Source organism: Haliaeetus leucocephalus, unplaced genomic scaffold, assembly GCF_000737465.1.
Source record: "Haliaeetus leucocephalus isolate CR32 unplaced genomic scaffold, Haliaeetus_leucocephalus-4.0 Scaffold932, whole genome shotgun sequence".
Classification (NCBI taxonomy): domain Eukaryota; kingdom Metazoa; phylum Chordata; class Aves; order Accipitriformes; family Accipitridae; genus Haliaeetus; species Haliaeetus leucocephalus.
Genome location: NW_010973368.1, coordinates 6612729 through 6624121, shown reverse-complemented (window position 1 = coordinate 6624121; position 11393 = coordinate 6612729). Strand labels below are relative to the sequence as shown.

Here is an 11393-nt window from a genome sequence, read left to right as displayed (position 1 = left end):
CCCCCCCCCAAAGTAGGGCACATCAATGTCAGATACTTTTGATCAGGAGAGTTTCAGTTGATTCTGTCTTAATATTGCGATTCTAAGCATCTGTCCAGATTTAAATAAAAATAACCTTTTCCTTTTTGGCTTCCAACACAACCTTATGGTAGTGTTTTCCTTAGTACAGTGCATTGTATTTCATATCATGCATATTTCATATTAGAGAATATATTCTTTTCACCTGATATGTTCATAGCTTATCTATAGGAGATCTCTTGAGCCTTTTAGACCTTCATCTCAAAGTGTTTGGGGTCAGCCTTGAGCATGTGGAGCTCTATGCATCAGAAGGATGTTAGTGCTAGTTTTGACTTTGTATTTGGCCCTGTTCTGTGCATGGGTATGTTTATATATGCATGGACTTATATTTATTTTTTCATAACAATATACATTGGCTCCATATGGAAATATTAGACATAGACGGAAAGCATTTGTCTAGGTCTTCTTTCTTAAATATATCAGAGATTCTTTCATTATAACAGACTTACAAAGAAGACTTCTGTAACTTTTATAATGAAGTTCACAATATATTTTTCCCCTCTAAAGGCTTTAAGGAAGCAAGATGCTAAAGCAGATGAAACAGAAGAACTCATGAAAAATAAACTTGTGAGATATGAAAGTGAAAAGAACCAAGTAAGACTTAATTTTCTCCTTTGTTTGGTTTTAAGTAAGTTATAGTGTCATATATTACAGTATATGCTTCCTTTTTCAGAGAAACCAACAGGATAAAACTTTCTTTAGTCTTTAAGATAACAAGGGATTTTTTTGCATCAGAGGCACTGTGAATATAGCTATGCTGAACTTCTGTCTTTCCTTCAAAGCTCTTTAGTTATAGTGTGTTACTTCTAATGATTCTTCCATCCTGCCAGGCAGACAAGTTTATAACTTGCGGATTATCCTTGATTTCTTTCTCTGATTTGTCTCTGAATTTATACATAGTCTGCTGTTGCTTATTTGCAGCAGCTCAAAGATGCAGCTTTTCTTCATCCCTGCAGCTAACGCATGCTAGTTATTTTGCACCATGGTTATTACTAATTACTCTTACTGAACTATCTGTTGCCATATTGCTCTCTTTGTGTTCCTAGAAAACAAGATTTCTTATATTTCTGTTCTGGCTGGATGCTAGGGCCATCTTTTCTAGCTTTTTCCATCTTACATCGAGTTTAGCCTTTTTGTCAATACTTTCAAAGTTAGAACCCTTTACGCTAAACCATCTATGTAGTGGTTTATGTTATGTTACTGTCTCCATTCTGTTAATGCTGGTCCTGTTTACTATGCCCATTTGCTAGCCTCTCAACATCCTCTTTGAGATTGCTATCTCTGCAACAATTTCTGCTGTTGAAAACTATATTTATCTCCATGTGGATCTTTGTGATCTTTGAACTATTTATGGTAGAAGTCAGACAATATTTTGTAGCTTTTGTTTTCCGTTTTCTTCTCTAAATGGTCATCAGTGTGCTGACTATTTCTGATTAAACATTTTAAAATTCTGTTAATATAATATTTTTAGGAAAAACTCTAATTGTATGGAATTCTGGGCACTTCAGTTTTTCAGTCATCTTGTTTCTGGAATCATTCAAGTACATCTTGTACAACACAGAAAAAACACTGACTTTACCAATTACCAGTTCTACAAATTCATGTCATCTTTAACACTTCTATGAATAAACTGTGTAGCAAAGGTGACTTCAAATGTTAAGTCATTGTTAATTTTAATTGTTTCAAATCCAGGGACAATGTTTTTGAAACTTTTAAAAAAAGTTTATCTTCCTTTCTTTTACTTTTAACCCAGTAAAATTTTGCTTTTATGCTTTTTCATTTTGGATTATATATACCACTTTGTATCTTCATGTGATATAGAATATTGTACAAAAATTATAGACTGTAAGTTAAATTCTCTTTATGTAATTTAAACAAATATAGCAGGTATTTAGTACAAATGAAAGTTTGCTTCAAAATTTTGGACAAATAAAAACATTGTGTCTATTATACTTCATTTTAAAGAGATGCTTATATCTATTAATTTGTGCCAAAATTAAATAGTTAAAATACACTTTTGTACTATGATAGCTTTTCTTTTTTCATTATCTTCTGTAATGAAAGCTTGAGCAGGAGTTGGAGCAGTCCCAGAAAAAGCTGAATGAATCGGAAGGCAGTAGAGAAGCTCTTTTGCATCAGGTAACTGCTTTGATGTGGTAAAAATCCTAAAGTTTTCATATTAGGCTGTGTCTGAGTCTTTTTGCTTAATCTTGCTATCTTATACTCTGATGACATTGTTTTGGGAAGGGAAAAAGGAGTTGCAGAAAGACAGGTTTAAGAGTCTAAGATATGTGGACTGAGCTCTCATTATACTTTTTCTGCTTTCTGAAAATTTATGTATACATGTTAATATATAATGATTATAGTAGTCATAGTAGTTATGGTACTTTTTAAGTACATGAACACATTATTTGTAACTGCCCTTCATAGTATTCTTTAGAACAACTTCTGTATTGGTAATTATGTTATGCAAAGCACATGCTATAGTTGGTGAATTCAGATAAACCAGTGCTCTAGAAGTGTTTGCTGTATTGCATACTAACATGTGATAAAAATATATAAAAACCAAACACCTGAAAAAAGTGTGCTCTAAACAATACCTATTGATGCACATATGATTAAATCTAGAAGTTGCAGGAACCTGGATTATAGCTTTAGAAAAGTGTCGTTTTTCCTAAATATTTTTAATCCGTCCTTCTTTCAGAGGAGCTGGGGAAAAAGATTGAAATAAATAGGGAGGGGGCAATTGGCATACTTATCTGTTAGCTTTAGTTGTTTGACTTGTGTATCTAGCAGAAGTTTGAGTTGGCTTTATTACTGTTTTGAATTTAACTCACTGTGCATAGAATATAGTGCTATATCACATATGGGTAATATGAGTTTGAGCTATATTCCTTCAATTCAATTTTAGCATGTCATATCTTCTTTATTTTCCTGTACACAATGTCATCTTTGTAAGTGCTAGACTGTATATGATAGAAAGGAAAAACGTAAAAAGCCCCTATGTTTCTTAAGAATAAACACATTGTATTTTTAATGAGTAGAATTTAAATAAAATATATTGCCTATTTAATTTGTATAGATGTTTTCACTAGCAATGTAAAAAGACAATTGCAACATATAAAATGGTAGCATTTTGTTTGGTCTAGAGAAATTAATCCTCATCTGTGGTCAACATAAATGTTTGCTTTAATTTTGAATAATCAGTTTGTGGCCTATAATTAGGAAGTAATCTGTCTTTTTGTTTACAATCTGCATTACTCTTGAGATTTATTTATAAATGTTAATTATGTATAGTCTTTTTTGGTTTTTGTAGTGTTTAATAAAAGTATGCTATTTACTCTTTTATTCTGTTTTTCATTAAACATTTGATACTTGTACATGCATTTTAGATTGAGGATCTTCGTTCCCAACTTTTGAGAGCAGAAGAAGACCGTGTAGAGTTGCAACATCAAATTTCACATGTTGCTATGCACCACCAGAGCTACCAGGATGTACAAGATGACGACAGGAGAATTAGAACAGGTAGAACTCATATTTTGCACTAGAGGCCTGCAAATTAGTTAGGTAGCCTGGACATTAATTCTTTCTTTGAGTTGCATTCTAATTCTTCTACTGTTTCAACAAAACCAGCCATTTAACTTGTCAGCTTTAAGTTGATAAGTACTGGCACCTGAATATTAACAAATAAATAGCAATGAGAGTTAAAATTTAGGATAAAATACCATAATTTGCATAGTTAAAACAAATGAAGATTATTGGAGAGAATTCAGTGAAGTGGATAGTGTTTTTACAGAAGAAAAACATTTGAAGTATTTTTAAGTAATAATTTTTCTGAAATGTTACATTTCAGTCCATTTTCAGTTTAAATCCTGCCATCTTGAAAATCATAGCAAAAGTCATTTACATAGCTGGTAAATAAGACTGATGAATTTCTGGTAGATTTTCTAAGGAGTAACAACATGTTCAGAGAGGTTAAGAAAATTTTCCAGTATGATGCAGTCAGGGCTTCTTTTTGCAGTATGTTAGAATTTTAGAGATGGAACAATGATATTTAGAAGAAAAATACTTTAAACAATTTCAAGATAATAATTGCATAGTAAATTATCACTTTAGCAAGGTCTTCACTACATTGTTAGTTATCTATCTGTATTTAAACTTTTCAAACATAATCAAAAAGGCATTAGAGAAAGTCTTTATCTTTCTCCGTATTAACATAGAAATGTATTACTCAAGATAATAGAGGAATAGTGACTCCAAGTCCATTATCTCTGTGAATGACTTAATTTTATATTTTCATACTTCAGCTACTGAATTATCTTAGTTATTAAAATAAGACTCTGACTCCCTGTTTTACAAATCTTATACAGAGCACTGGAAAATGGCTAGATTTTGTACATGGCTTAGCTTCAGAAATGTAACACAAAATAGAAATTTTAGTAGTTTTTCTCCAGTCATGTTAATGCATCTGCTTAAAAGTGAATTTATTTGAAACAATATACCTTTCATGTTACTGAAAGCATATTTTAATTTTTCCATTTGTTTTATAATTGTAAATGAAAAACTGTTGTAAAAATATGAAGAAAATAAAAAAATGTACTGGAAGATTAAGATATACACATATATTTATATAATTTATGCAGTTGTGTTTCTCCGTACTGTGTTATTTCTGTTTCCTCAAAGATGCATGGGAAGAATACAAATGGAGATTTTCTTTGCCCCTAGTAGTTGTTTATGACTAAAGACCTTTGAATTTCTTATTGAGGAAATTTGCAGTTTACGCTTATCAAGAAATTCTATTGTGGTTGTAGGATTCAGACATAAAATTCACAGATAGACTGACTTCCAAATCAGGAGATATTACTCTGGCGGGATTAAATCTTGGCCTTGGAGTTGTGGCCAAGTTTCATTTACACCAGAATTTCTCCATTGTTTCTTCCATCCTCTTTTATTTTATTGGGTTCTGTTGTTTGGGTTTGTTTTTTGGTTTTTTTTAGGGGGTAGGAAAACCCCTATAAAATGACTGGCTAAACAGAAATACTGTCTCATTCAGTAAAAGGTTATGATATAGGTATAGCCATTTTTCACAGCTACACTGATCAAAATCAATAGTTGTAGAATAGTCTCAAGTAGAGAAGAATATTGCCAAAAGAGAAATAAGAAAAAAATAATTTACCACAAGTCGGTATTTCTAGTGGGCCTATTATTCTGTTCTCACCATTTTATAGTAGCTGAAAGATATGAGAGAGAGAAGCAAGAACTGGAGAAACATATTTTGGAGCTTAAAGCAAAGCTGAATCATAATGCTGTAATGTCAGAGGTAGAAGATCTAAAGAGATGCATAGAGCATAAGGACAAGGAGAAAGCACAGCTTGTAATGCACATACAGGTAAGTTGGGGGTTTTTGTTGTTTTGGTTGTTTGGGTTTTTTTTAAAATAATTTCCCATACGTTCAAGGTAGGTGATATGCCAGATCAGAGAGTAACCTTTAAAACTAAGAGTAACTGACATGCTCTTCTCAGTTTATTCTATAAATAATTTTGAAAGGTGATATGAGTTTGTAGAGGTTTTTCTCTCCCATCTTGTTAATAAACCAAAAAAGGTGTTTGTTATTACCCATGAATTCATATTTTGGATTACTTTTCTTTCCCATGTGCAAAGAAAAGGTGATCTGATTTTATCAGCAGTTGCCATTAATAATGGTTTCTGGAATTACTTTTATAAATTAATATTTACTTCCTTATTCCCCATTCCATTATACTTCAGAACTAAAGTTTAACTTTAAACAAACTGGGATACCTTGTTCTATGAGATAGTGCAGTAGAGTAATAAAAATAGATCATAACTGCTCTTTTTTTAGCAATTAGATGCAATATAATAATTATATTAATAAGTGTTAGTATTCTTATTTATGGTAAACACAAACTATTTAAAGAGTTTCTCTGAAAAGAATAATAGCAGTCTCTGACACTGGAATTTTAGTTAGAAGACTTTTACCTTGAACATGAAATGAGCTATGAGGCAGTAGCCTTTTTATTTAAGACAGGACATTTCTATATTTTTGGATCTCATCTAGATTCGTCATTGGTAGTAAGATCCCTGAACAGTGACTGTTTTCTACTATCTTTCATGACTGTCAGGAGAAATGAGGATGTTTGCAAAACCCTATGTAGGATTTCAGTAGACAAGTACTTAACATTTGTTGTATTGGGGCATTCAGTAAACCAGGGGGTTTGTATTTTGTATTTATTTTTCTAATGAAGGTATTTTTGTTTGGAAATTCAAAAGTAGGAATTTTTTTTTTGTCTTTTCATAGATTTAGAGGACTGCCCTGTTCGGTTTGCTTCTGCTGCTCTTTTCCCTTGTCAACTTCTGTGCTCATTTAAATTAAACTAATACATCAAATTACATTTGGAAAAAATTGAAGTCTCAAAATAAGTTCCTACATGCTTTATGAAAATTGGTCATTAAACAGCTTTAAAAAGCCCTAGAGTGCTTCTATAGAGGGTAAGGCAAGCAGAAATCTTTTCCTGATGCCCATCAGCATTTGTGTTCTAGCTGGCCAGTACAACTCCAGACTAACCCAAACATGCTATTTTTTTTGTTTTGTGGGGCCTGAGAAATTCCAATTACTTTGGTGGCAGGAGTTAATGGGATAAAAACCCATAGAAAACCAATTTTTTTTAAACTTCTGCTTGTAGTACATGCTTTTCTGAGGGTCAGAATGATGTTCTCATACTAATTTCCTGCTCTGTGAAAATACTGATGGCAGAGTGCTCAGTCAGGGTCATTGTCATTGCTCTGAATTAGAAATATTTGACTTCCCTGATTATCTCAACAGAAAATACTTTGTACTTCTTATCTGCTTCCCACTGCCATTCTCCTACAGAGGCAGTAACAGGAAAATAGCTAGTGTGTTTTTCTTTTAATGAGACATCAAGCAATGCAAGGATGTGAATTTCTAAACTTAGGTACTAACAAAGCATTTTGTCAAGCCTGTTCTAACAGCTGCTCCTATCAGATAGTCTGATTCCCAGTTGGAAGTGACCAGTCATGTTTGGGGGAGGATGTAACTGCACTTGCCTCTGTTGTACATGTGATATTAGAAATTTCTTTTGACTGATTTAAATGTCATTGTTTTCAACAATTTGAGTTGCGTGTTGTACTTTTAGTCCCTGATAATTGCCATAAACTCACAATATGACGTAAAATGGAGAGGATGGAAAAAATTATAATCATATTCTTAAACTCATGTTTAGAAGTGAGTTCAATCTTAAATTCATTTTTAAATTTAATAGAGAAAATTTTGATTTCAGTAGTTGTAGTTTACCTGAGGATGCTTCTGTAAGATCTTGCAAATGTATGCAACTATCTTAAATATATTTTTTTCTGCATGGAACTATATAGATATGGGGCTGTTACAGCTGACTATTATGACCTGACTCTTACAGCTAAGAAATAAACAAAGTACACAAATTACAAAGATGCAATACCCTAGTTTCTCCATAAGTGTTTTTAGACTCATGCTTGTAAAATTGTTTGATTTACTAATTCTTTCTCATTCTAATTAGGTCAAAGTAGTCTTATGGTATTGTCCAGTACAGCGTAACAACAGACAGTCAGTTTGTTAAAATATTTCAAATTTTCTGCGGGAAAGTTATTGATTTGTTTATTTAAGATTAGAATTCTTCAGTAATACAAGTCTTTCAGTCTTATGAAGACAATCTTATCCTCATTAAAATTCATTTTATGGCTGCTTTCATCCTCTAAAGATGAAACTGTTAGCAAATTATTTTCATTATATGAGCCAATTAAGATATCTGAAAACGAGTAAGTAACACTTTTCTGAATTTAAAGAGAGATCATTGCAAAGTAAGAGAAATCAATACCTTTGCAGACCAGCCTGTATTGCCATGCCCATGGAGTTCAAGTGCTGAAATAGTGCTACAGATAGATTTAAAATGTACAGGTGCTATTCACTTTGATCAAGTTTCTATCTAAAATCACGTATCAACCTGGGGAAAAAAAAAAGGTATTTTATCTGTATCTTATATTTACATAAACCTTTACCTGTCAGAATGAGTAGCAGTTCAGGCTTTGGAAAAATATGGAGGAGGCATCACTTTAAGAAACCGGTTTTGTGTATTATACCTTTTACTGAATTGAATACACTTCTTGACTGATTGAATGTATGCATCTTTGATTATTCAATTCACAGAATTTATGCTTCCATGAAAAATCTAAGCCTTCTGGATTAATGTTTCTTGATGGTTAGATACAATATGATTGGCAAGAGATGCAGATCAGATTGTGATGAATAAATTAATATTATTTGAGGTCTGCATTCAGGAAAAATTAGAGAATTAATTAGGTGCATGATTTGGATAGCATTGTTGAAAACAATATCAATGACAAACAGTGTAATTACATAGCATAAGAATCTGGTGACTGTGCCACTGAGATACAGGGCAGAAAAAAGAGAGGAAGGAGAAAAATACAGGTGAAACTACTATGGTGGGGTGAAATGTGGCTTTCTGTATTCTGATCAGTGTAGAATGTTTGCCCATAACTGTGAAATAAGGCATTAGTTCTGTAAATTGTAGCAAATGAGTGATCCTCAGTTACATTTTAAATATTCATAAAATTTTAAGGAATGTTGCACTGGATACACTATGTGTTGTTTTCTATACCTAGAATGAATTTTGTTTTGCAGTGTGTGGTGATTTAATTTTTAAATTGGGTGTTGAAAATGCAGGTCAAAAGTATGGTATGTGTAGTCAAGCTAATGTGAGTTACTATAACGGTGGCTGATTCACATGTTTAGTGCCTGTGGTAATTAGTTTATACTTCAGATAAACAACTAGGCTCTAACTGGAAAATGTCGGCCTCTTTCTCTGCTTCCAGTTTCTTATGAAAGTTGAAAGCTAGATTACATATTGAGATGTTGGATATGTAGAAAACTAGATGAGCAACTGTTTTACTTCGGGCAAATGTTGCATCTGTTTTTGAGTTTGTTAATCACTTCTGTTCTGTGTCATCTCTAGCCAGAGCCTGTCAATTGAAATGTCTGTGGTGCTGTTGCAGTCTGAGGGTTGATAAACTTTAATCAATTTTGAAAATAAGACTTGCATTCAGATCTCTAGAGCATTAATATGCTGTACCCCAGGATTTAGTAACTAATCTTAATGAGTTTTTTTAATTGCTCCACAAACATAATTCTGTTTTATAAAAATCTTCAGATATTAAAACCAGGAGGAGCGTATTTGATGTTATGTTGGTGGTGAATCAGTTGACATAAGTATTCTAACACCTTTCCCTTGATTCTATTAGCAGTGGAACTATGAAAATGCAGCAATAAAATTAATCAGGTTAGAAAAACTGAGACCCAGAATTGTCTTGTGTAAAGACTAAGAAGAGACAACATACCAGAATCAGGATTTTCTATTGTAACTGCAATGCAAAACATGCTAACAATTGCTGTACATATATGTACAATACATTTTAACAATAAACTGTTCTGAATATCCTGGGTTGCTTCTGTCAGGAGAACCTCCACCTCACACAATATTGTCATAGAATCATAGAATGGTTTGGGCTGGAATGGACCTTAAAGATCACCTAGTTCCAATCCCCCTGCCATGGGCAGAAACACCTTCTGCTAGACCAGGTTGCTCAAAGCCCCATACAACCTGGCCCTCAAACACTTCCAGGGATGGGGCATTCACAGCCTCTCTGGGCAACCTGTTCCAGTGCTTCACCACCCTCACAGTGAAGAACTTCTTCCTTGCATCTAATCTAAATCTACCCTCTTTCACTGTAAAGCCATTACCCCTTGTCCTATCACTACGTGCCCGTGTAAAAAGTCCCTCTCCAGCTTTCTTGTAGGCCCCGTTTAGGTACTGGAAGGCTGCTGTAACATCTCCCCGGAGCCTTCTCTTCTCCAGGTTGAACAATCCCAACTTTCTCAGCCTGTCTTCATAGCAGATGCTCACCAGCGCTCTGATCATCTTCGTAGCCTTCTGCTGAACTCACACCAACAGGTCTGTGACCTTCTTATGTTGGGGCCCCAGAGCTGAACACAGTACTTTGGGTGGGGTCTCATGAGAGTGGAGCAGAGGGGGAGAATCTCCTCCCTTGACCTGCTGGTTATATTTCTTTTGATGCAGCCCAGGATATGGTTGGCTTTCTGGGCTGCAAATGCACATTGCTGGGTCATGTTGAGCTTCTCATCAACCAACAACCCCAAGTCCTTCTCCGCAGGGCTGCTCTCAATCCACTCATCACCCAGCTTGTGTTTGTGCTTGGGATTGCCCCAATCCATGTGCAGGACCTTGCACTTGGCCATGTTGAACTTCATGAGGTTTGCACGGGCCCACCTCTCAAGCCTGTCAAGGTCCCTCTGGATGGCATCCCTTCCCTCCAGCATGTCGACTGCACCACACAGCTTGGTGTCGTCAGCAAACTTGGTGAGCGTGCATTCAATCCCACTGTCCATGTTGCCGACAAAGATGTTAAACAGCACCGGTCCCAATACTGACCCCTGAGGGATGCCACTCGTCACTGGTCTCTACTCAGACATCGAGCCGTTGACCACAGCTCTTTGAGGATGATCATCCAACCAATTCTTTATCCAAAGAGTTGTCCATCTGTCAAATCTACGTCTCTTCAATGTAGAGGCAGGGATGTCATGTGGGACAGCATCAAATGCTTTGCACAAGTCCAGGTAGATGGTGTCAGTTGCTCTTTCCTTATCCACCAACACTGTAACCCTGTTGTAGAAGGCCACCAAATTTGTCAGGCACGATTTGCCCTTAGTGAAGCCATGTTGGCTGTCACTAATCACCTCCTTATTTTCCATGTGCCTTAGCATAGTTTCCAGGAGAATCTGCTCCATGATCTTGCCAGGCACAGAGGTGAGACTGACTGGCCTGTAGTTCTCCAGGTCTTCCTTTTTTCCCTTTTTGAAAGTGGGGGTTATATTTCCCCTTTTCCAGTCAGTGGGAACTTCCCCAGGCTGCCACGACTTCTCAAATATGATGGATAGCAGCTTAGTAACTTCATCTGCCAGTTCCCTCAGGACCCATGGATGCATCTCTTCAAGTACCATGGACCTGTGCACCTTCAGGTTCCTTAGATGGTCTCAAACCTTATCTCCTACTGTGGGCAGTTCTTCATTCTCCCAGTCCCTGCCTTTGCCTTCTGTGACTAGGGCAGTGTGGCTGGAACACTTGATGGTGAAGGCAAAAAAGTTGTTGAGTACCTCAACCTTCTCCATGTCCCAGGTAACCAGGGACAGAGATTACCTTCCAGAGAGG

General features: G+C 35.2%; 1 protein-coding gene across 1 annotated transcript in view; it reads left to right on the top strand.

The window, feature by feature from the left end:
• The window catches only part of CEP128 (centrosomal protein 128kDa), a 141359-nt gene that overhangs the window by 36403 nt on the left and 93563 nt on the right, over positions 1-11393 (top strand). The window contains exons 9-12 of the mRNA XM_010583791.1: positions 586-672; positions 2143-2217; positions 3471-3603; positions 5307-5467. Of these exons, the coding sequence (XP_010582093.1) occupies positions 586-672; positions 2143-2217; positions 3471-3603; positions 5307-5467 (456 nt within the window). The remainder of the gene's footprint in view (positions 1-585; positions 673-2142; positions 2218-3470; positions 3604-5306; positions 5468-11393) is intronic.